This window comes from Micropterus dolomieu, linkage group LG06 (assembly GCF_021292245.1).
Source record: "Micropterus dolomieu isolate WLL.071019.BEF.003 ecotype Adirondacks linkage group LG06, ASM2129224v1, whole genome shotgun sequence".
NCBI lineage: Eukaryota > Metazoa > Chordata > Actinopteri > Centrarchiformes > Centrarchidae > Micropterus > Micropterus dolomieu.
Genome location: NC_060155.1, coordinates 10,972,493 through 10,997,674, shown reverse-complemented (window position 1 = coordinate 10,997,674; position 25,182 = coordinate 10,972,493). Strand labels below are relative to the sequence as shown.

The following is a 25,182-nucleotide window of genomic DNA, read 5'->3' as shown; positions in this document are numbered from 1 at the left end:
AGAGAGGAATGAGAACTATCGTCCAATAATCATTCATCATTCGGGTAAAGTTACAAAAGCAACATAATTTATGAGACAGTCACCAACATTGTGCAGAAGTACATGAAATGCATCACAGTTGCTCTTCAGCAGCAACAAGGAAGTGTAAAAAGTTCAAATCAAACTATTCAAAACTATCATTTCGTTGCATATTGGTGGTCATCGTCTCTCTTTTTTTTAAGGCATGTTGTTCTGATTCATTTAGTTCTGAAACATTTGATCACTTCACACAAACTGATTTTCCTTCCAGTCCTCGACTTTCAGCTGCGGTGAAATATACAATGCAAACGTAAACAAACTTTAAATGTATGGAAATTCACATAACATAAGGTAACACTGTTGAATTTTACAATAGTTTTATAATATATTATTCACATTCAAATTGACGGACTTATCATAAATAAGCTTAAATAAATACAATAATTAATATACATTCACCTCGTTACCACACTGTATACTTCAAATACAAATGCATTTTAGTTTTTACGTTTTTTCCCCACAACTTCCTGTATTTATAGGACCATTTCAGATGACATCATCACCAGGTCTCCTAAACACATGCAAGTCTCCAAACTGTTTTTAAATAATTCTTTTTGTGTAATTGTCACCATTTTAATTAGATATTATATTATGAGGAACGCCCTGTGAGAGGAAATATATCTTTTTTTTTAATAAGTGAAGATTGCATTTGGCTGACTTGCATAGCTCAATTGACCTTTATTGCTAACAGACTGAATCTCTGGACTCCAATCGTGTCTCAGCAAACTTCCCTGATGAAGTGAAACGTCTTTATATGATTCTTTTTCCCCGGTTGTTTCATTTAGTTGATTTTATTTCGGCAAGAAAATAATTTTACTGACTGCTGTGAACCTAATTAATTAACCAGAAAAATTGAATTAATGATCCACTATAATCGCTTTGTCTAACCCATATCTTGACCGACACCTGCAGAAAACAGCCAATGACAATCAGATACAGTGTTAGTGTAAACAATTTGATCTAAGCCTGCACCTTTAACGGATTAGTCTACATTTTTGGTTTTCCACTGGAAACAAGTGAACCATTAAATCTTGATTTTCTTTAAATTAATGAAGTTATTTGTTTCCGAAGCAAAAGCGTCCTTGTGGTGTCTTTTCCCGCCTTATATCGGCAAAAAAATAACTGGATCAAGAACTAAGAAAAAGTGAAATCATCATATCTGATTTGCTGATTTTTACCATGTTTCAAAGAAAAACAAGACTGAACATTTAAAACAAAATGACTTGTTGAAATTGGCATTTTCGCAGTGCATCAGCGTGTCATTTCCCTCCACTCTCGACATCTGCGGGGGGAAATTGCATCGTTTCTGAAACTTGAACTGTGTCCAGCTGATTGACTAATTGTGGAAAGAGCCATTAACTTCCCCTTGTGCTTGGAAGGACTGCCTGCGGACGTGCAGCTCGTAGGGAAAACGGGCCTCTGGGGAGACTCGGTACATGGAGTTGTGCGCAAGAGCCGTGCGCCCTGGCGCACCGCAGTAGCGCATGCCATAGTGGCTGCTTTTGCCGTAGTCTGGGGGATCGTCGTGTTTTAGGGAGAAAATCCCGTTAAAGTTCATCGGGGGGCTCAGCTGGCCGTCGAAATGTGGGCTCCCGCCCTCTGGGGACGGGTTCTCGTAGTAAGGCTCATACGCGTTGCTGTAGCTGTAGTGTCTGAACGGCTTGGCGCTGCTGTCCAAGCTGCTCCCGCTGTGGCCGGGGGGCGTGTTCATGTCTGAGCCTGGGTACGAGTACATGGCATCGTATGGCGATCTGCCAGAGAACATGACCTCCCCGTTGTGGTCTGTGAGGAAATTTCTCGCGTTCAGCTGCAAACAACCGGCCACCAAGTTGGTTGTGGGCTGAGATAATCCTTTGCACAAAGTCTGTACGAAGGCGAGGAGGTCCGGTCTCTTGCCAGTGCTCAGAGTCTCTGACAGGGCCCAGATGTAATTTTTAGCCAGTCTAAGGGTCTCAATCTTGGACAGTTTTTGAGTTTTTGAGTAGCACGGCACAACTTTGCGCAGGCTCTCCAGCGCATCGTTCAAACCGTGCATCCGACTGCGCTCTCGGGCGTTGGCTTCCTGGCGCCGTAATTTGGACCTGTCATTCGGCTCCTTTCCGTGCTTCTTTTTTCGGGGGCCCCTCTTTTTAGGAAGCCCGTCCTCATCCTGGTCGTCCTCTCTTTCATCCTCCTCTCTGTCAGAGATGTCGTCCTCGGCCTCCCTCATGTCTGAGTTGGACCTGTCTGGGTTGGGCTGTCGCTCCTGCTCCAGGCTCTCAGGTAAGCTTTCACGGGGATAATTGGCACCAAACCGCGGCTCACACATCATATGAGATTCCTCGAATGGCAGTGTCAACATATTTCCTGTCAAATCAAAGCAAAAACATAAACTATAAGGACAGAGTACAACGCCGGCGACTTTTGAAGGTTGTCAGTTAATTACCTTGTGAATGGGTGCTCCCAAGAGGTAGAGGAACAAATTGGCAAGCTAGGCCAATGTCACAGCTTGCTACCTTTTCAAAGACATTCAACTTCATTGTCTTTGATCTTGTGAAAAATCAACCCTCTTTTGTGCTACGCTTTTGTTTTTAACCAAAGCGCGGCAAAAATTCTTCTATAGATACACACATTTTAGGCAATACATCCTAACTCTAAAAAGTCAACACATGCATTAGTAATATGATCATACTAACCTCTGGTCAGCGTGCACCACGCATGTTCCCATATATCTCCTCTGAATCCGCGCTGCAGCTTCGTCTCTTGCAAACCACAAATTAGAGGAAAAAGCTTCAGCCTGCGCACCCTCTCTTCTCTGTTGTGTTCTGTTCTTCCGTGTCCTCTTCTCTCCCCTCACTTTCGCTCTCTCTCTCTCTCTCTCTCTCTCTCTCTCTCTCTCTCTTCCCCTTCCCTCTCTCTTTGAGGAATGACACTCACGCCAACAGCGGGTACCCATGCCATCTGCCGCTGACGTCTTGTGGCAGCCGAGACCACGTGTTCAGCGTCCCATGGGACCTCCATTCCGTACCGATCATCTGGCAGCTCCGGTAATGGGCACCGGGAGGCCCGCGTTTACCGTCAAAAACACAGACCGGAGAGGGATAACAACTAATATCTGCATCTCCCGTGTAAGAAAGATGAATTAATGCCTTTTTGTCTGGTAAAAAACGAAGGGTGTGCGAGTCTGCAGGTATCCTCAACAGGTGAGACAAACAGACATATTTCACATTGGAATAAATTATCTCTGAAACGTATTTATTTAAGTATTTTTTACATATAAATCTAATAATGCAATATGTGTAAGACATACACAATTAAATAAACACATCCAGTATTAATACTTGAAGGTAGAAACTAACCTGAGTCAGTTAAGAGTTAAATAAGATCATTCAATTACATGAAATTAAACCAGTCATGAATAAATTTCTGAAAGGAAGCTGCAAATAAGGAAAAAGACATGCCGGGACCAAGAAAATATAAATTATACAGGGATATACTCCTGTCTGTTATTTCTAATGTTTTGTTTGGGGTCCTAGAGACCCCAGACCCATTTAAACAGTTCAAAAACACACCTAACACAGTTTTATCATTTTGACACTTCATGATATTTTTTTTATGAGAATTGCCCATAAACATGATTTTGAACTGTTGACATGTTCCAGAAAAAGACACATATTTTCTATTTGGGGTCTCAGAGACCACATGTGTAAAACAGGGTTAAATACAATGGACTGCTTGCTCTGTATCTGTGATTGCTGTTGACAGTACTTTTTAACAGGTTTTTCATTAGAGGTCATATAGGGAGCCCAAACACCAGAACCATGTGACATTTGTGACTTTTTTGCAAACAAAGAAATATAATTGTTTGTCTATAGCACATAAAGTATTGTCTGTTTTTTTGTCACTTTCATCAGCCCAGTTACCACTTCAGTACTTTTCTATGTACAAGAAAAATGACAACATCAGTCATTTCAGCAAATGTCCATAAACAGCATTTGCTTATGTTTAAGTGATAAAGCTCTTTAGCGGTCTTAATAGTGTTACTAACCTTAACTTGTTTTAACCCAAACCACGATCTTTCCCAACCCTAACTCTTTTTTTTTGTGCTTAAACCCAACCAAACTGCCTCCAGAGTGTTGGAAACTGATTTTTTTTTCCATAGCCATTTTGGAAAGCACAAACAAATGATGTTGCCCTGTCTGATCAAAACTCGTTCTGAAGGCTGTTACAAATGACGTATTATGTTGTTATATGTGGAATTTTGAAGTTAAATTTTGAAGTTGTTTAATAGGTCAGAAGAAAGGGGGAAAATGTTGGGAACAGTGGGGAAGCAAAGCTAATCTCAATAAAACATAAGGGTTCACAGACAATGTCATATATTATATCAAATTAGGCTTAAATCTAAAGGCCATTTTCTCGATTAATGGATTTGTTTTTGTTTTTTTGAGTCCTTGTTGACGGCATCAAATTGTTGTTGTTTTGTGAAACCAACAGACAAAACCCCAAAAATATTCAGTTTAAAACAAAGAAAAGCTGCACACCCTCACATTGAAGAAGCTGAACAGAGAACTTTTGGCATTTATGCTTAAAAAATGACAAATAGTTGATTATCAAAATTTTCTGTCTATCACCTAATCGGTTAATCAACTAATCATTCTCTGTATATACTAAGCTCTATATAAAGTAGGTTGAGAAATTCCTGCAGGCACCTCACATGCAGAGGATGGTGCGAGCATAAAAGGGGGGCGTGCAGAGTGTTGGTACCTCAGGACCATAGACATTAAGTACACCCCATGGAAAAGGCCCGGTGGCACGCTGCCAAATCCACACTGGGGCACAGCTGGCACTCGATATGGGTATATGCACTCCTTAGTTATGTTACGCACACACATGCACACACACAGACACATGCCTGTAAATGACCTTGTTGCAAGGAGAATCAATTAAAGCGACTTATCAATCTCTCCATATTGGACATTACAAGACATCGATCAGCAGTATATGGGCCCGGCAGCAGAGTGGCCGCAGAGGGTTGATTACACCTGCGTGAGTTCAACACAAAGGTAAGTTCGTCAGGGACAGTGACAGTGTACGCACGCTTGTAATGTGCGAGAGACAGAGCAACAAACATGTGTTCACAGGCGAGTGCATGTTGACAAACACATAACTGTACATATATATATACACACACACACGGACACATGAAAAATTATAATAAAACATCAAAACAAAACAGTCCCTTCATCATTGCCTTCCCCCCAAAAATGCCTCAGCTGGTCTGCTGATCGTTTTGGTCCAGCACACACGCACACACACACACACACACACACACACACCAGCATCTGATGAGTCAAACTCCCCATCTCAGACTAATCAGTTGACTGCACTAATTGCAAATGCAAATATGCAAATTTATATTAATTAATTACTCCACTAATTAGTTCTCTTGTCTTTTCAGGTAATAAATCATGGTGTGGTTGAGAGAGAAAGAAAGAGAGCGACAGAGACATGGCAGTGATCTTTTGTCTGCTAGAAATCCTTGTTTCAGGTCTGAATCTGATCCTGTAATGTTGTGTGGGGCGATTTTCATCCACTGAGATGCCCTAACTTTTTATTTTTAACTAAGCTAGTTAATTATTTCAGTTGGTATTTGATGTTTCATACTTCAAGTGTGGAAGCTTTGTAATTTGAGAGGTATAACAAATAGCAGAGGTTGGTAAATCACGGTGTCTCGCTGACAGTTCTTGCCTGTCAGCTCTTTTAATTATCACATTATCAGCTTTTATAGGCACGGTGCGTGGTGTAGAGCTGCAAATGAAGGCGCCACTGATCGCACGCTGAGTTGCAAGCGTTCCTCAATTGATGTCAGCAGTTAAAGGGAGTTCGTGTCTGGATGAGTGCGAGGTGAAGTGGTTGAGGATACACTAACATTTAAATCAATAAAAATGTAATCATTGAACAATTGACTTGAATTGAGAGTTTAATGTAATAACCTTTGATCATTTCAAGTCCCACATTATTTCAGTATCAGTGTCAGGGCATTTAAAAGCTGTTGTTGCTCCGTCTAAACTCAGGAACCTTACATTTGTAAAACACCATGACAGCTCAGAGTACATCTGTACACAGATTTATATGAAGGAAATTTGTTCGTCATTCGTTAGGTAATTATTGTATTTACATCAATTCACCCAACATGTGTGATTATGGAGCAAATAATCAGAGTTTGGAAATTTTTGAGGTGTATTTAGTAGTAATCAGTAAGTACTATGGGGGCTCTACCGTGACACTGTTTGCAAAATCTGGGCAGAATAATGTATACAAATTAAGTCTACATTACATTCTTTGTCCAAAGCATCTTACAAAGAGTAAATAAAGCTAAATGCCATCAAGAACTGAAAGTGCAACCTGTGTTAGAGAACTATTCAAAATTATTTTTCCCTCTCTTTCTTTTGCTTTTTTGAGATGTGAGATGAAAGTGCAAGCGTGAGATGTCAAAGTGAAGGCGGAAAAGTCCTCATTGTCAATGTCCAGATCTAACCTCAAATCAAAAGGGCAAATATATAATACTTTGTTAAACAGTCTTAGTGGACAAGTTTCATCCTGGTTTCTGCAGTGAAACACGTCCAACAACCCCCACACACATGAAGGCGCACATGCAGCATGGTGGATGTGCAGAGAAGGGCTGAGGATTGTGGGACTGATTACCAGAGGCCAGGTCCTGGACTGGTGTCCTCCAGCTGTGCTGTTCTACCCAATTAGAAACTCCATATGCTGCCCCACTCAGCTGCTGAGTGGCCACACCTCCCACCCACACAGGTGTGTGTGTGTGTGTGTGTGTGTGTGTGTGTTTGCATTTTTTGCTGTTGTCTATACAAACAACAGAAACACTCCAGTGAGAGGTAAAAGCAAAGTTTCTCTTGTGCCCATTTGTGTTTGGATCTGAGATTTTATAGCGTACAGCAATATTATCACCTCACAGATGTAATTTAATTTTGTGTGATGGTTGTTACTTTTTTAATTCCCAACTCATTTCTGTACACCTAAACAAAGTAACTCTGACTGTCTCTGCTCCTTTGATATGACACACACAGGTATTTAGGTGGGTGGCATGGAAGTGCTAATAGTATTAAAATATGGGATATGAATAATGGATATGTTTTTGAAGATGTATAATGTAAAGATGTTAGTCCCGTTTTCAGGCAGAGATGGGATGCAGACGGGAAATGTTGCTGGAGGCATGCTTTTGGTTTTCAAAGCACAATCTGTTTGCACGCGTTCAAAGTGGCTGCGACAATCTGTTGCGGTTTCATACCCAGAAAGTGAGAAGATAAATAAAAATGTGTCAAATATTGTATTTGAGTAAGAGCCTTTAATTTTATATATATGAAATGTATAAATGTACCACACTGTAAACCAGAGGAGGTGGCACCTGACAACATAACCTACAGTATCTATATGCGTATGTCAATATGTAAGTGAATAAATACAAATTTATCTTCTCCAAAATGTTTCCAAAACAGCTGACACAAGTGACATTTTCACAGGTATTGCTCACTAAGAAGCACTTAAAACAAATAATAAAAAATACATTTTTTAAATGCTTTTTTCATAAATGAGATTCTACCAACTTTTACACATTTGCCTTAGCAGCTCTGCTTTTTTTTCACCAAGCATGAAAATGATTGACAGTGCTGTAATGTCGTTATCTCACCTAATCGACACTCTTAGTGTTGATGTGACGTCTTTCTTCCTCTTCCCTCATCAACTGTCCTCAACTCCCTGTGGCCTTGCTGTGTTGGAAACCACTTCTTGTTCTTTACACAGCCATAAGTGTGGTATAAGAACAGATTTTAGTGTGCAATGCAAATTCAGTTGAAATTTGTATACTTCATTTACACCATGGCAAAGATTTCCAGCTTGAAGAAGTTTGGTCAGATGACCACAATGACTACAAATATGTGTCTTGTAGGAGTTCATATTCAAGGAATAGTTCAATGTTTACATCCTTCTTGCCTCTGCTTGTGTTCTTTTGCTGATATTCTTGTTTTTTTCCCAACCTGTCCTCAAACCTAAACGACAAAATAGGTCATTTTTCAATTCCTCCCAAAACGACACATATGAGCATTTACCGTACCACACCAGCGACATGCGACTGGACCTACGTTACCTGAGTCACATGACGTTAAACATGTGGTTAACACTGTGAAACGGTTGCAGTTGGTTAGGTTTAGGCAACAAAACTACTTGGTAAGGTTTAGGAAAACATTGTGTTTTGGGTTAAAGTAAGTAAGTTAAGTCACGTGACAGAAGTTAGTAATGCTATTTAACTTAAAACTCAAAGTATTTACTTGGTTTCACGTGGGACTCAAACGCTGTTCTGTTGTGTGAAAGTCCTGGGTTTGACCCATCCACCCCATCCACCTCCTTATTAAGGCTTTCCTGCTATTTATATTACCTCACTTATGTGGTCGTTCAACACAGTCTCACTCCCTACTCGTCAAATGTCTGACGCATGGTCAAGGCCCTTTGTCGTCGCTTTTTAAAGACTTGGGTAGCCCTTTTGCATCAATTATTGACGTTTAGGGATCCACAGTCAAGTTAGCAACGCTTAGCAACAATAAATATGCAATATCCGGTTACACTTTCAAGATAAAACGTAACGTTTCGATACATTGCCATGTTGAAACGCGCATAATTAAAGTCGTGAAACGTTGCAGTTTCGTTACGTTTAGGCACAGAAAGTACTTGGTTGGGTTTAGGCAACAAAACTACTTGGTTAAGGTTAGGAAAAGATCATGGTTTGAGTTAAAATTGCTATGTATGTCAATTAAGACTTAAGTTAACTAACGTTAATGTCAATTTACCTCACTCGCCTAAATAAAAACATTTAATGTTTTGTTTCGCACGGGACACAAACCTGTTCTCCTGCTTCAAGGTCCGGGTTCTGGCCCTCTATCCATCCCAATCACCTCCTTACTTCGTCTTTTCTCTTAAATATCATACTTGCCTTTACCATCAAAAACTGACACAACAGGGCTTCCCTCAATACGTCGAACTATGACGGCAAAGGGATCCCTAGTGCGTCACAAACTGACGATTATGGCTCTTGACCAAGCGTCCATATGTGACGACTTGGGAGTGAGACCGGGTTGGGTCGTTGTTACTGGTGTGGACGGTCTCTTTATTTTCTCCTGGTAGAAATTATGAGAAGCGGCTCTTTGATATTTATAAATCACCAGGACTGTAATTTATTCAGATAAAGTAGGCTATTGCCATATTTTTATGATCCCCTCAGTGCTACCTGAGTGTGGCCTATCAACAGCACAAGCCTGTACTGCAGTGACTGGAATCATTGTACTTAGCTGCACGATGCACTCCTCCTCCATGGATGACTTCTACAAACTTTTTAGAAGTTCAATTCTAAAATGACAAATGTTGTTGAAGCCATTGCACCCACTAAGGTGAAGGCAGTCTCTAGTGAGAAAAGTTATCCATAGAGAAATGCCACACTGGTAAGAATATTTTAACAAAAATCTCCAGCGTCTTCTAGAAAGGGAGACTTCACATTTATAATTTATAATTGAGAAATGCAAGGCGGTCCTTCCTCTTTGACATAATCGCCAAAAACAATAATAATGCATGTGCCTTGTTTGCTACTGTCGCCAGGCTAATCCGCCCCATCCGGTACAGGGTGTGTGTTGTCCCTGTGTCCACTTAAAATCAATTCAAATAGCATGACACAATTTCATCCTCACAACCACAAAACCTGGAGGACATAATACAACATCTGAAATCCTCCCCCTGCTGCCTTGATATTCTCCCAACAGGCGTTTTCAAAAATGTTTCTAATTGCATGGCCTCAGATCTTCTACAAATTGTCAACATGTCTCCTCTCTCAGGTTTCTTCCCACAGGCTCTGAAAACTGCAGTCATCAAGCCACTCTTAAAAAAGAACAAAATAGACACGTCACTAATGAGCAATTATAGGCCCATATCAAACTTCACATTTATTGGTAAAATCACTGAAAAATCTGTTTTTCAACAGCTGAACAACTTCTTGGCACTGAACAACTGTTTTGATGTCTTCCAATCTGGATTTCGACCACAGCACTGAGACGGCTCTTGTTAAGGTCTTCAGTGACATCCATTTAAACACTGACAGTGGCAGAATTTCGGTTTTAGTATTATTGGATCTCAGTGCCGCATTTGACACGGCTGACCACAATCCTTGGTCTCAACATTTGTTTCAGAGCAACCGAGACACAGAACGTCCCCATAACCGCAGTAAGTCATTCTCACTCCAGCCTGCATGATGCAAGAGGAGAGGGAGAGTTGCTGACTGAGATTACTTTGAGCAGCATCCAGGAGAAATTATCCATCTATCGTCAACCGCTTATCCTGCGTACAGGGTCGAGGAGGGCTGGAGCCAATCCCAGCTGACATCAGGCGAAAGGCGGGGTACACCCTGGACAGGTCGCCAGTTCATTGCAGGGCCACACATAGACAAACAACCACTCACACTCACACCTAAGGACAATTTGGGAGACACCAATTAACCTACCCTGCATGTCTTTGGACGGTGGGAGGAAGCCGGAGCACCCAGAGAGAACCCACGCGGACAACATGCAAACTCCACAGAGAAAGGTCCACAAACTTCTTGCTGTGAGGCGACAGCACTGCCCAGGAGAAATTAACCTACAATATATTGAACATTTTTTTATATTCCTCACTTTCTCCCTGATGGTCTGAATAACTAAGTATAATTGTCACTGGATGTTGCTCAGACCTGACTTTCGACAGCCACATTAAGACGATTACAAAATCAGCCTAACTATCACCTGAAGAATATATCAAGGATTAAAGGACTTATGTCTCAGCAGGATCTGGAAACACCATGTATTCATCTTCAGTTGACTTGACTACTGTAACGGTGTGTTTACAGGTCTCCCTAAAAAAATCAGACAGCTACAGCTGATTCAGAATGCTGCTGCTCGAGTCCACACAAAGACCAGAAAAGCGGATCACATCACTGTAGTTCTGAGGTCTGGCTTCCTGTCTGTCAAAGAATGGATTTTGAAATTTTACCGTTTAGGGCCAATACCTTCCTGATCTTCTGCTTCATGAACCATCCAGACCTCTCAGGTCGCCTACAACAAATATGCTTTCTTGCTTGTGAGGGCTCATGTCCGTCCATTAAATATGAAGCTACAGCCAATAACCCAGCCCCTCCCTTCAGACCTCCCTCCAAAGCCACTCCCCCAAAACCCATAATGAGTGCACACCCTCAGTCTGGCTGCTCTGGTACAAGCCTTTATCATTGCAGCTACATAGATAGCTAACGGAGCTAGTTAAACTGAGACAGACTGTAGCGATGACTACTGTATTCCTGAACTCCTGTGGTGTATTAACTCATCTTTCTTATCTGATGGAAGCACCTTACGTTTAAATTGAATGTACCTTAACCATATTTTCTTGGCTGATGTTAGTAGGAGCAGTAAAGAATAGTCACAGTACAGCCACTGCAACCACATCCATAGTATCATAGATTCAACCTTTTTGAGAGGAGTAATGTCACATCATATCTCCTTTCTGTAGTATCTTCAGAGCGTTTCCCTAAACTGGCAGTAAAGTTGTGCATAGCAATGAAATGTTTTTGAATTAAAGTGAAAATGAAAGATGAAGAACTGACTTCATAGTGAGAAAATTAACCCCTGGCTGTTTAGTGTAACTCCACCTACTTCTCCACTCCATTAAACTCCATTGTAACTTTGCTGGAAATATCTCAACATGACACCATGCCATCTGTGTTTAACCGGTTTTAGCAAGAACAAGCAACATGGTGTTGTGGTGTTTAATTGATTTGAGGTTGATTTAAAGGGAAAGTGCTGCATGATGAATGGTAGTCAACACAACTTAAGTATTATTACTGGTAAATGCTTAAATCCTAAAAAACGTATTGCTTGCTTTACAATAAGAATTTTTCAACCTGTTTTTAATTCAAATCAATATGTTTAAAAAATGTTCCAGAAATGAGCGACTGTATCTTGAAACAAGACGACAAAAAAGTTGATTGTTTTTTAATTCTTGAAACAATTTGATTTGCATTTAAAACACTGACGATTTTTGAGTTTTCACTTTTTACAAGAAAGTCAAACTTGAAGTATTTCATTCCAAATGATTTGATAAGAGGGTGATTTGTTTGTCCTGCACAATGCATTATGTTTTAGAAGCTAATCATATGATTTGTATGAAACGGTTGTGGAAATTAAAATTAAATTAAATTAAAGTTCATTTATAACTTCACTACTTAAGTACAGGTTAAAGGTACTTACTTGTTTACTTTGTTGGGGCTCCTTGTCATGTTTCACATGTCTATGAGTTGCTTTTTCCCTCTAAATTTCCCTCTATCATTCTGTGCTTTTACTTCAGTAAGGTTTAGAAGGCAGCATAAGTTGTATAAAGTCTTTAGTGGCTCCAGAGGGAGCTACGTGAAGTCTGATGAATTAATAGCATCCGATGTTGCTGAAGACTACAAGTTTTGAAAATGGAAAAAATCTGGAGGTGTGTCAAGTATCATAAAGTACAAGTACCTCACAACTGTACAGAAGTACTGAAGTAAATGAGTTCCTTCCATCATTGTGAATGAACATTTGAATGAATGAATATTTTTGTATTTTGTATCGACTGGAGCGAGTGCCACTTTCACAGCAGATCTTTGTCTTGAGGCATCAGGGAGCTCAATATAATACAATGCCCTCTGCATCATCTGCTGTGTGTCACAATTCTGGAGCCATGATGGGGGTATGCCCAGCCCCTTATGCCCACCTGAGGGGGTTACAGTTGGCAGCCAAGGCTCCTCACCTGACAGGCTTCCAGAGAGGAACCACTTGGCACTGCCAGCAGAAATAGCTTCTTCCTATTTGGGGGTCGGCCCCAGTCAAGATGAGGGAAGCTTGGCTCTTTAAGAATTGGGCCAATTCCCAGACACACCAGCAGCGCGTGCCACAGAGCCCTTTGATTCTGGGCTCCCAATCAGTCACTCTAAATAGGGCTCTGTGCTCTTTCCAATGGATAGACGGGGTTTCATTTTTATTAAACAGCTTGATATGCAATGTCTACATGCTGCGTGATGTGTCTGTGTGTAGTTGAGTGGCGAGAACACAATGTCAGTTTTGGTAATGTTAGAGGAGGCCGGTCATACTGTAGTCTTGGTGTCATAGCATCATATTGTGTTTACAGTATTGAAGCAAGTCAGTTAATCAAAGAGTTGATTGTCAGAAAAAGAATTAGCCTCCCTTTTGTTAACTGACATTCTCATTCAAGTTTTTCAAGGATTTACTTTGTGTTAGTTGATAGTAAACTCAATATATTTGGGGTTTTGCGTGTTGGTTGGATAAAATAACTGCAGACTTTGGGTTCTGGGATATTCTCATTTTTTTTTTTTACTATTTTCTAATATTTTACAGAATAAACAAGTGATCGATTAATCAGCAGATTAATGAATAAATGAAAATAATCTTTAGTTGCACCCTTACTTTTCTTTCTGAGTATCTCTGCCATGTCCCCTGCAATCTGTCAGTGTGATAGGAGAATAATAACCAAGAGCTTTTTGGCGTTTGGGTGTCTCCGAATTTGAATGCGTGCATATATTATACATATATAATGTGCAGTTGAGCGCATCCTTCCCGCAGGTGTGGCTGATTTCCTTTTGATGAAAGAAAAGCAAACTTATTAGCAGGTCCAGGTAACATCAGAGCAGCAGTTCCCGCCAGTGGCCGTGTGATTAAAATAATACAGAGCGAGTCTCGGGGAGCCGGTTAATGAAGGGACAGGCAGGCGGATGCCTTCACATCCTCCTCCTCTTCCTCCACCAAGTCGTAGCTACTGGAGCTCAGCCCGAACTGGGACAGCAGGTGGGGTGGAGCACGAATACCAGCACTCGCATAAATGCACGGACAAACTGCATTTGCATGTGTGGGAGCAGCTGAAGAAAAGACATACATGCTGTGCACTTTTTATGCTCAAAAATAAGCACAAAGTCATGAGCATGAATCCACAAGAAGACACACAAATACAAGCATGCGAACAAACACACACACAACGAAAGAAAATGATGATGGTGAAGCAGTACCACAGAACCCCCCCCCCACACACACACACACACACACTAGTGTCTATCCAGGTGCCCTTGACTGGAGTTTACACCACAAAACTCATTTGCACACTTTACTTCTGAGCAGATTGACTATTTAATAGAATAATGACCAGAAACAAAAGCACCGTAAATCAACAGTAAGCCAAAACAACAACAACAACAACAACACAAATCTTACGTTGCAGCCTCACCAAAGTCCTCAGTAACGCCCAAAATAAGCATTAAAAAGCTCTTCACAATACTGGTGATGGCTTTTGGTTACAGGCAGTCCCCATTCTCATGCCTGGCAATGGTCTTTTATGGCGAGGGACCTAATACAAGATTTCTGTTCTAGTGCAAACACAGTGGCCATGGGCACCAAGGAACAGCTGCCGTATAATTGAATTAACATTCGCCTTCTGCTTCGGCACTCAGCGCTGTGCTGAGAACTCATACACATCCCTGCACGAGCACCATCAACCTGCCCATGAATATGCATGCTGCTTGTGATAAATATGCGTTCTGTGTTTAATGTTTGTGGAGCTGCATATATGCTGGATAAAGAGCTATACGCTGAGTATCTTGGGAGAGAGACGAGGACATACATCAAGTCCGCGGATCGTGTTTTTTTTTGCGGGCCCTCTGAGGCTGAGAGCTGTGGCGTTGGTGGCGCTTTAGTGTAATTTAAAGTCTAACAGAGACATCTAGTGGATCATTGACTGAGGGACATGTTCATGTTTCAGTGCAGTAAATAGGCTACTACAGTCTTGTGCTAATAAGTCATAAAAATAGTTAACTTTCTTGCTCTTCAAAGATGAAATATTAAGGCCTGAATTGCACCTGTCAACCTACCACTGGCTATGTATGTTGGTTACATTTTTTTAAATAGTCAGCTGTTAAGAGTGATATCAGTGTAGCACAAGCTTGAAACAATAGTTTAAGAACCTTTTATTTCACTTTCAAAGTTAATTTTTCATATTTATGTTAATCTCTTTAAGCATGGGGCTCAAAGCCTGGCTTGTAAGGCCATGATGTAAATAAAATGGAGACACAGTTTAATGCAAAATCAACTAAGGACATGACAAAATTGCAGTAAAGCACGACATGTGAGTGCATTAGTTGTCTGTGGTGTAGTATATAAAACATATGAAAGTGTATTTTCTTGATAATGTTTTTGGTGGTGAGAGTTGTTTGCTAGCTTTATACAGTCCACCATCTCACTTTCTGTTTATCTTTTTCTCTCCATCACACACAAACTCACTCACTCACACACACTCATCTCATCACACTCTCATCGATAGAGCAGGTCACAGTGAAGAGTTCAGAAATGCACATGAAGTATTTTTCGGCAGTTTCTCTCACACAAACAGTCATTCAGTCATTACAGAGTGATTCAGACTAAACAAGGAAAGAAAGCATTAAACAAACAACAAATAATCTGTTCCATAGTAACCGTTACAAAACACCATGTTAAAAGTCTTTACATGTCATGAATACAGCTATGATTGTGATAATTGTTGGTGTAAGTCTTGTTAAATATTCATACAAGCAGTAAATGCTTGGGTTTTGTTGTTGTTTTCTGTCGATAGTCGTGGGCTGCAGGAATAAACTCACCATCGACTCCTTTGTTTTTGTTGTTTTCGTCACCCTCTGGATTCAGCCCCTTCAGACAGCTCTCCTGAAAAACAGTTGTGCTGTTTGTCATACTGACACAGAAGCATCCAGTGGCAGCAAGCATGCGCTCTATCCAAACAAGACAATGAAACCTTCAAAGCATCCTCTTTCATTTATGAAGTTTATAAAAACATCTTCAACCTTACTGATCTGCCAGTGAGTCATTACAAACTCGTGCTGTGCCGCCAAACATTGTTCAAACACACAGAACTTTATTTGAAATTCTAGTGGAACTAATCCTGCATTTGTTCAAAAACTACTTTTCATGCACAAAACATTGACTTGGAATTAATTACACAGAGGGAATTTATTTCTTGGAACTACGTTTGCGTTGCCTCGTAAAAAGATTTGCGTTCTCTTGCAATATTTGTTGCATTCCCCTGAGATATAGGAACAGTTAGTGTGTTGGCCACGTCCACTTATAATACACTGTCAGTTTATGGCTGCATTTGTGGTGGAATGTTTCATGCTAGCTAGGTAGATTTATTTTGTCACAATATAACAGGTTATAGAGGGAAATTGGACATCTTTCAAGGTTCCTGTCTGGTTAGAACAAATGCTCTTTTTGTTACAATCCTTCCACTGCAGCTCAACAGGGAAACACAAAGAGTGAAAGATGTCCACTTAATTTGACTTCATAACAGCTTCAGATGAACAAAATAACTTTTTTGCTTTGCATAAAACAAGGACTGTGGATTTTGTGCCAAATCACTTCCATTTAAAGTCAGGGGTCTGTACTTGTGTACGCCTTTCAAGTCTTACAACCACTCAAAGCGCTTTTACACTATGTCACATTCACACACCAGCAATTTGGTGTTGTGTATCTTGCCCAAAGAGAATTCGACATTCAGACTGGAGGAGCCGGGGGATTGGGCATCGAGAGTAGGCAACCCACTCTATATCCTGACCCACAGCTGCCCCTCAAGTGCATAAGGAAGTGATCTTTTGATGGCCAGAATTAACAGGAGGAACAATTAGCAATAAAAAAAACGGTTTTAGTTATGGGCACCTGACAGAAATTTTTAACCTATCCTTTAAAATGTGACCTTCAAAAATTCCCACAGCACAATAAGATGTCACCATATTTCTTGCTTTGCACCAACCACCAACAGTCGCTGGTGAACCAATACTTTAGGTATTTTCTGACATTTTGCAGACACAACAATTAACTGATTAATGGAAAACATAGTTGCAGCCCTTCAGTAGAACCTACACTTCATCAGAAACTCCCAGCTTTATAAACGCCTACATCTTCCAAATGTCACACCCTTACTGATCAGAGGACAACTGTTAACGCAGACTGGTCTTTATGTGTAAAACCACCAGAGTGAACCTTTTCAATGTGTCACACACAGAGTTGTTGTAGGAAAAGAAGACAGGCAGACATGATCTGAGCCCTTTGAGTCCAGATTTATTGATACGGCTGTGCAGTCACAGAGCATGGTGGCAAACGCGGCCGCCTGGCCGGCATGGGACAGTGACACACACACATGCACATACATGCATACGCACACACACTCTCTTAGTCCTTCTGTCTATTCAGGGATGTAGGGGAGATTAAACCTGAGGTGGTTTACTACTGTACCTAGTTTGACTACCCGCCTTGTTTTTAATTGTATCACCCACTTTTTAGGCAGATAACAGTCTATAATTTGACCTTCATAATATTTCTATTACTGTTTTATATATGTAAACTTATTCAGTTGTATCAGCCTGATGGAGTATATAAAACACATGAGATTTTTAAAGTGTATTTTCTTGATAATCTTTTTGGTGGTGAGAGTTGATTGCCAGCTTTATACAGTCCACCGTATCACTTTCTGTTTATCTTTCTCTCTCCATCACACACACACACACACACACACACACACACACACCTCATCACACTCTCATCGATAGAGCAGGTCACAGTGAAGAGATCAGAAATGCACATTAAGTATTTTTCGGCAGTTTCTCACACACAAACAGGCTTTACATCCGTCTAACCTCAGTCACTACAACAGTTTGGGATCAGTCATTACAGAGTGATTCAGACTAAACAAGGAAAGAAAGCATTAAACAAACAACAAATAATCTGTTCCATAGCAACCATTACAAAACACCATGTTTAGAAGTCTTTACATGTCATGAACACAGCTATGATTCTGATTATGGTTAGTGTAGGTCTTGTTAAATATTCATACATTAGGCTATCACAGTAGCAAGTGAAAGATAGAGCACACTACAAGACTGTACATGTGTTGGTCTCTTGGTATAGAAAATTTATTCTGCTTTACCAAGTATCAGGGAGGCTATTTCGAGGGCGCAATGAGTTGTTGTTCTGCTTATAAATCTAATTTGCTATGATTTTTACACTTTCATTCTACAGTTTTGAGCAACTGTAATTTTTCTGACTTCAGAGCTGGTGGAATAAAACAGACACATATTGAACAGACAGATGCACAAAGACAAATATTACCGGAGAGGGAAGACAAAATTAAAAATTAATATTACATGTTGAAAACGTACTTTTTGACAATCCATCCTCAGAGTAAAAAAAAAAAGGAGTGAACGGTACAGTAAAACAAAAAAGCCATACAGCTATAAAATAGATTTTTCTAAATGGAAAAGAGCAAAATCTACATTAATACTATACTTCTGCAACATCAAACTGCTGACTTTACAGGCAAACTTTCCAACAGTATCTAAACTAAACGTCTTTACTCAAGACTCTTTAGTGTGGATTATTGGAGGAAGATATTGACTGGCTTGTTTTACTGCACCTGGATCAGCACAGATTCAAATGACATCGCACAATTTGAGGTTCCTACAGGTGAAAGGTGTCAAATAGAAAGTACAGATATAGGCACACATTCAGCCAGCTGGCTTGCTAACCACTGACTGTGTTTTCTAGGTAGAAAGTAGCACGTGGTTACATAGCATGATAAACTGCTTTATATCTCAGCACGATACTAAAGTTCCTATGTAATATCAAAATGGGGAGCGTGTATTAAAACAGAGAGGCTAAAAAAGAAATCAGAATTCCTGCATTTTTTATGTAAATGTTTAGGTGTTAAATTATATTCCCTTTTATGAACCCCATATATATACTACATTTAGCAGGATACACATGTACAGTATACTATAAAATTTGAGGTTAGAATATGCTTGAACTTGTTCTTGGCACAATCAATTTGATGATTTTCATGCCAAAACATAAAGAAAAATAAAGTAAAAGTGCACAATGTTTGTGAAAACATATCATTATGCAAATACTGCCAAAATGCTTTTCTTCCAATTACACATCTTAAGTATAGAGTAAAAGCTGAACCAGTCTTGCAGGGGTTCAATATGTTACATATGCGCAGTAAGCAATATTTGCATCTCCTATTCACAACATCACAAGCTTTAAAAACCTGGCAAACAACCAAGAAGCAGATACAGTTTGGACTCATAGCCTCGGACGCATCACAAAAGCATGATGGATTCAACTGGCTAATAGGTGTGTGAGCACACTGTAAACACATTGATTAAACATTACACCAACAACCTCATAGTTGAAGCTGCTGTAACATGACCGCACTGCAAAATAAAATAACATACACATACACGTTTTTTCTCTAATTCAGCGACAATGTTGACTTTTTGCTACAGCTTAAATACATATAAGAAGGCATCGAGAAGAAGTCTTTTGACAAAGAAATGACTTACAGAATGAGAATTTTACACACATCTAGTGCATGATTCATACAGGACATAACAGATGCAAAACAAATAAGAAAAGATTGTTTATATATTACAAAAACTTGAATGCATTCATGTGTGTGTGATATGTTTGAAATGTAAAAGTTGCATTCTAATTCTTGAACATTTTTCACTACATATCTTACATTATATCCAAAATAATATCCGTTGCTGTATTCATAGGATTTCTTTTGCTTCTGAGATCCATACATATACAAACTTTCAATATGTACATTAAAGAGGACAAAAAAAACACAAAAAAAACAATATAAACCTGGCTGCAAGGAAACTGTTTGAATTGCACGATGTCTGAGGAAAGCACTAAGAAAGTAAACAAGGGGGAAAACATTAGCCACAACTGGTGGTAAACAGTTTTTTCGTAGTAGCTTCAACAAACATAAGAGACTTCCAACAGGAGTTAAGTTTTCTAGATAGTGTGTATTTGTGTGTACTTTCTAGTAAAATAGTAGTGCTATAGACTGCGAATTTACCCCAGTGTACTGTACACATACTCACTCATACATATACATACTGTGTAGCAGTTACTAAGTCCCTCTTAATGTACATCTATTCTGCATTATTCAGTCAAGTAAAGTGCTGTGACACAAACTTTGTCTCTGAATAAACTCCTTTTTTTTAAAACCAGACTTGTGTAGACAGAGAAGCATCACACAACAGTGAAAAGTGGGACATGTACAATGGCTGCGTGTCTGTGGCTGATTTAAACACACAACCTCGAGCAAAGCAAAACATTATTGGCAAACAAAAAAAAGTAACATTGTCAGTGGCAGTCTTCCTAAAGCCTCTCCTCGTCCCCAGCGGCGCTGCCATTATCTTAAGGTCATTAAATCTTCTTGTGTATCATCTTTATCGATAAGCAGGAAGGGAGGAATAATGCACGTGGGTAGAGCCGAAAGCTCTGCATACAAGAGCGTGGGAGTATAAACATGGTTAAAACAGTAGATCGTTGAGACAAATAGGAAGTGAAGGTGTGAGTTACTTTGTGTCCTGTAGAGGGCGACACAGTCCAACTAATGGCCTTCCCTCTGTCATGAGTCTGATTTCTCCCATAAATGCAGGATGAGGTCGACAGCAGCTAAGATGTTAACAGTGTGGCAGTGATTCTCCACAGCTCACTTACTCCATCTCTACCTCTGCTGTGGGAAAACAAAAAAAGAACATTATTAATTTTGGTGAGATTATATGTCAACAAACTGACAAGGTATTGTGGGGAAATCTCCCTGGAGGATAAAAAAAAAAATGTTGTTTCATAATTTTCTGAGTCTGGTTCCCTGTTTCCCATGGATAATAAGTTGTCTTCCACTTTATCCTAAACAGTCTTTAATTGCAGGGGAAATTGTCTAAATCATATTTAAATCATGTACACACTGCAATAGCTTAAAATGTCATGTACAAATATGTTGTATTCATCCTAAAGTACAGTAATATTTCCCTGCAGATGCTAAGCCCTAAATATCCTAAAGAAGTTTTAGGTAGCATACGTACTGGTTTAAAATTGAATAAGGTCATGAAATACACTGGGTAGATTCAAGTGTTTCTATTATTTGGCCATTTCATTTATGTCAATGAGTGTAGGCTAAATAATAGAGACACAGTTCAGCTGCACCACAAAAAAATACAACAGAAACAGTTACAACACAAACTAAACATATGAGGGAGGATTTTCTGCAGGGCTATTGTATTAGACTATATTAGTTTTATCTCGGTGCTAGATGCTTGGGTTTTGTTGTTGTTTTTTGTCGATAGTCGTGGGCTGCAGGAATAAACTCACCATCGACTCCTTTGTTTTTGTTGTTTTCGTCACCCTCTGGAGATTCAGCCCCTTCAGACAGCTCTCCTGAAAAATAGTTGTGTTATTTGTCATACTGACACAGCTGCATCCAGTGGCAGCAAGCATGCGCTCTATCCAAACAAGACAATGAAACTTTCAAAGCATCCTCTTTCATTTATGAAGTTTATAAAAACATCTTCAACCCACGTGCTATGCTGCCAAATATTGTTCAAACACACAGAACTTTATTTGAAATTCTAGTGGACTTTATCTTGCATTGATTCAAAACATAAAAAACTACTTTTCATGCACAAAAAATTGACAGGAATTAATTTCACAGAGGGAATTGTTTTTTGGAACTACGTTTGCGTTGCCTCGTAATAAGGATTTGCGTTTTCTTGCAATATTTGTTGCATTCCCCTGAGATAGATATAGGAACAGTTCATGGGTTGGCCACGTCCAGTTATAATCCACGGTCAGTTTATGGCTGCATTTGTGGTTGAATGTATGATTCTATTGTTATGGCTATGATATGCTGGCTGTACTGTGACTGCTTAAGTCACAGGGGGTTTGAACCCGTGGTGGAATACAGCACTCCAACAGCCAAAGCTATGTCATCACAATCACAGCGACTAACAGCCAAAGGTCTAATACATTATATATAATACTGGGTATAATACATAATGCAGCTCAGCCTTCCTCTTTGGATCAGAAGGTATGCAAAACATATTGCGAGGTTATGCAAAACGTAATACAAGGGAACAAAAAAGTAGTTCTGAAAAAACTAATTCCCAATGTGACCTTTGCTCTGTATTTAATAAAAACTTGGTGTGGCATCTCATAATTAATTATCAGATAAAATAAAAGTGAATGGGTACTAAAGGTTGGGAAACAAATCAAAAAACTATGTAACTGATCATGATAAAGGGTTAAGACAGGATTATAGAAATGTTCACTGTAGCTGACCACTTTACTGACTGACAACATTACTACTTGACATGTTAGGATACTGTATGTATAGCACATTTAGAGAAACTGCCATATGTCACGTCTCTTAAAACAGAACATGCTATGTGATTACTTGGTTAAAGGGATCTACCATTCTGCAGTGGAGGATTCTTGAGTGTAGCGCTCCCAGGCTGTGCTTCCTGCTCTGTGTCCTCTGTGTTACCATCTGGTGGTCTGCTGGCCTCCTCTGACTCGGGTGCCTCCCCCTTCAATTGGTCCTCCTTTGGTTCAGGCTGTTCTGATTCTGTGTGGACGTCCTGGGGCTCCATAGCCTCTTCCTGCTGGGCTCGCTCCTCAGCTTCCTTTTTAGCTCTCTCCTCAGCCTCTGAGGTCACATAGAGCGTGGAGGCAGGTTAGCATGTGTGTGTGTGGGAGTGTGTGTCCATGTGCATTAATTCATCACTACTTAATTCTTACTTAAAGCCAGTAAAGGCAAAAGAGCTCTGTTTCAGACCAAAACTTACCTTAAATCTGCAACTAACTTAACTGAGAATGTTGGCCACTTGGGGGCAGCAGAGATAAGTTACAAAAACATTTGACATTGGTAATGTCTATACTGTGTGTGTGTGTGTGTGTATATATATACATATATATGTAAGTATAAGTAAGTATAGTACTTGGCTTATAAGTGATGTATAATTTTTTAAAACTGATTACAACTTTTAAACCAAATAAATATTAAAATAAAAACTGATGCACGTAGTCACTGTGTATGCCACAAAATCCCACAGTAATACAGGTCAGTCAAAATCCCACTCTGAGTGCGCTAAGAGCATTACAACTTTATAAGCCAATTTTCCTGATTCTGGTGGATCTCATGATCTGTTCAGAGAGATCAGTTTTAGCAGGGCATTACCGTTCCCTGAGACTTCAAATCACCTCCATTTTCCTGTTTTATATTTCTGATTGTTTAGATGTGCCGTACCTTTACCGGCCTGTGCCTTCCACCTCTCTCTGTTTTGATAAACCTCTTCATTCCACAACGCCTTGAAGTTCTTTAGGTCCACCATCGGCAGAGAGCCTTGCCCCGACGAGCTGCTGTCGGACCCCATGCTCTTCACACTGTACCTTTTGGCCTCATCGGAGCTAATGCTGTTCAGACTGGACAGAAAGATGAGAGTGAAGAACAGAATTAAAAGTCAAGCACAACTAGGAGTCTACAGCCATATTAGCAGCCCTGTGCAGCTGTACTGACAGCACTGCTTTGAGCTAAATGCTAAAATGCTGATGCTTAGTAGGTATAATGTTTCCATGTTCACCATCTTAGTTTAGCATTTAAAAACAAAGTAAAGCTGAGGCTGATGGGAATTCCATTGGTTTTGCAGGTATTTTGGACAAAAAAAAAAAACATTCTTGATGACTGGATAAAGGAGCGCTCTTTCTATTTTACATATGAAGTTCAGCTTACTTGTCATTAAGAGTACTACTTCAATGCTGGGCTTCAGACTTAACATATTCACATAAAGCCTGCTTTACAAACTGAACTTAAAGAAGTGGATGTTTAGGCGACTGGGGTCTGATGAAAGATGCTGTCAATTTGCACTATGGGAAATGTACAATCCAGGGTTTATTGAGCTTGACCCGAACTAGGGACTAAAAGTCTGAATATAAAGCCGCCTGCTGCTTCCATTTTGACCATTCTTCTTCAAATACATCACTGGCGAGTCCCAAAACAATATGGAAGTGCAAAACTAATTGCAGGGGTTCCCCTTTTAGGGATCACCGAAGTTATTCCAGTTCATCACGTGGGGTTTATTTCATGGCAATCAATCCAATGACTGTCAAGGTATTTCACTCCAAACAACAAATATCAATCTCATGGTGGTGCTAGAAGACAAGTCAAGGGATCACCAAAGTCATAATCCCTGTGGGGTAGTACAACATTTCCTGGCAATCCATCAAATAGTTGTTGAGATTTTTCTGTCTGGACCAAAGGGTTGCACTAACAAACCGGCAGACCAAGATTGCAATCCCTTTCCGAGTAGCTTGGCGAAAAAACCATGAGCTTTCAGATTCAGAAGCAGACTGAAAGAAGAATGAATGGAGGACAAGTAGAGCAGAGAGAGGGAGCAGACATAGTTCCAGAGGATTGAAAGCAGCTATAAATACTGTGAGGAAACATTCAAAAGAAACCCATAAGCACCCAGGTGTGCATGCAGACAGGGAGACAAGAGGCAACACTATCTGAGATTTCCACTTGGTTAGCTCCGACTGGAGGCCCACTGAGTGATGCTAATGACTGCTGTTGAGGAGAACAGGGAGGCTGACATTGATGCGCAGGTGCAACGGAAGACACAGAGCCCGACTCTCCGAGTACTGCTTTACTTTCTGATGAGTCACTTTAAAAGACACAAATAACAGATCTTTACAGCATAAATGATCTTTCTCTGGATATTTTAAATATTAGTAATGCAAGAGCAGGTGGAATGTCCTTTCTTATTTGTTTGGTTTCAAAGCCCTGCACATACCTGATTAGATTTAGTACGTGGCTGGAAGAAAAGCACTACGGCCAATTAATTAAGCCAGTGGAGACAAATTCACTTCCTTTTGTCTGTCAAGAGGCTATTGTGTATACCAATCCAGCACTAAGGGCCATTCCTGATCAGGGGAGGCAAGGCGAACTTGACTAGCATCTCTAAAATATCAATTTCAAGGTGTGTGTCTCTGCCTGATGAAAGGTGGAGACACTTCCACGCACAGAAATTGATTACTCATGGAAGACTCATCTGCTGTTCGCAATACTTCCATTAGATATGCTGTTGAGGTTTAATTATGTTATTGAGCAAGCAGTTGG

The 25,182-nt window shown here is 40.0% G+C and overlaps 2 protein-coding genes across 13 annotated transcripts in view; both read right to left on the bottom strand.

Moving 5' to 3' along the window:
- Nucleotides 1-45: 45 nt before the first annotated feature.
- Nucleotides 46-9,035, bottom strand: neurod6b (neuronal differentiation 6b). 6 transcript variants are annotated; one of them, XR_006825543.1, is made up of 3 exons: nucleotides 8,975-9,016; nucleotides 8,060-8,126; nucleotides 7,407-7,871 (listed from the first exon to the last, which is right to left on the bottom strand). XR_006825543.1 is itself a non-coding variant. In XM_046053040.1 (2 exons), the coding sequence occupies exon 2, from the start codon at nucleotides 2,417-2,419 to the stop codon at nucleotides 1,415-1,417; it is 1,005 nt and encodes a 334-aa protein (XP_045908996.1). In that variant the 5' UTR covers nucleotides 2,420-2,424; nucleotides 8,975-9,006; the 3' UTR covers nucleotides 46-1,414. The 6 variants fall into 6 exon arrangements, 2 of the variants coding, with proteins under 2 accessions (XP_045908996.1, XP_045908995.1); XM_046053040.1 differs by lacking the exons at nucleotides 7,407-7,871; nucleotides 8,060-8,126 and adding an exon at nucleotides 46-2,424 and having other exon boundaries at nucleotides 8,975-9,006; XM_046053039.1 differs by lacking the exons at nucleotides 7,407-7,871; nucleotides 8,060-8,126; nucleotides 8,975-9,016 and adding exons at nucleotides 46-2,424; nucleotides 2,754-2,858.
- An 8,221-nt stretch (nucleotides 9,036-17,256) lies between these two features.
- Nucleotides 17,257-25,182, bottom strand: part of pde1cb (phosphodiesterase 1C, calmodulin-dependent b) — a 118,136-nt gene continuing 110,210 nt past the window's right edge. For 6 of the 7 annotated variants that reach the window (XM_046052036.1, XM_046052037.1, XM_046052038.1 and 3 more), the window contains 4 exons: nucleotides 23,314-23,489; nucleotides 22,480-22,713; nucleotides 21,381-21,446; nucleotides 17,257-20,745 (listed from right to left, as the gene is read on the bottom strand). In XM_046052036.1, coding sequence (XP_045907992.1) covers nucleotides 20,726-20,745; nucleotides 21,381-21,446; nucleotides 22,480-22,713; nucleotides 23,314-23,489 — 496 coding nt within the window. In that variant the 3' untranslated portion in view covers nucleotides 17,257-20,725. The remainder of the gene's footprint in view (nucleotides 20,746-21,380; nucleotides 21,447-22,479; nucleotides 22,714-23,313; nucleotides 23,490-25,182) is intronic. The other variant, XM_046052035.1, reaches the window with a different exon arrangement.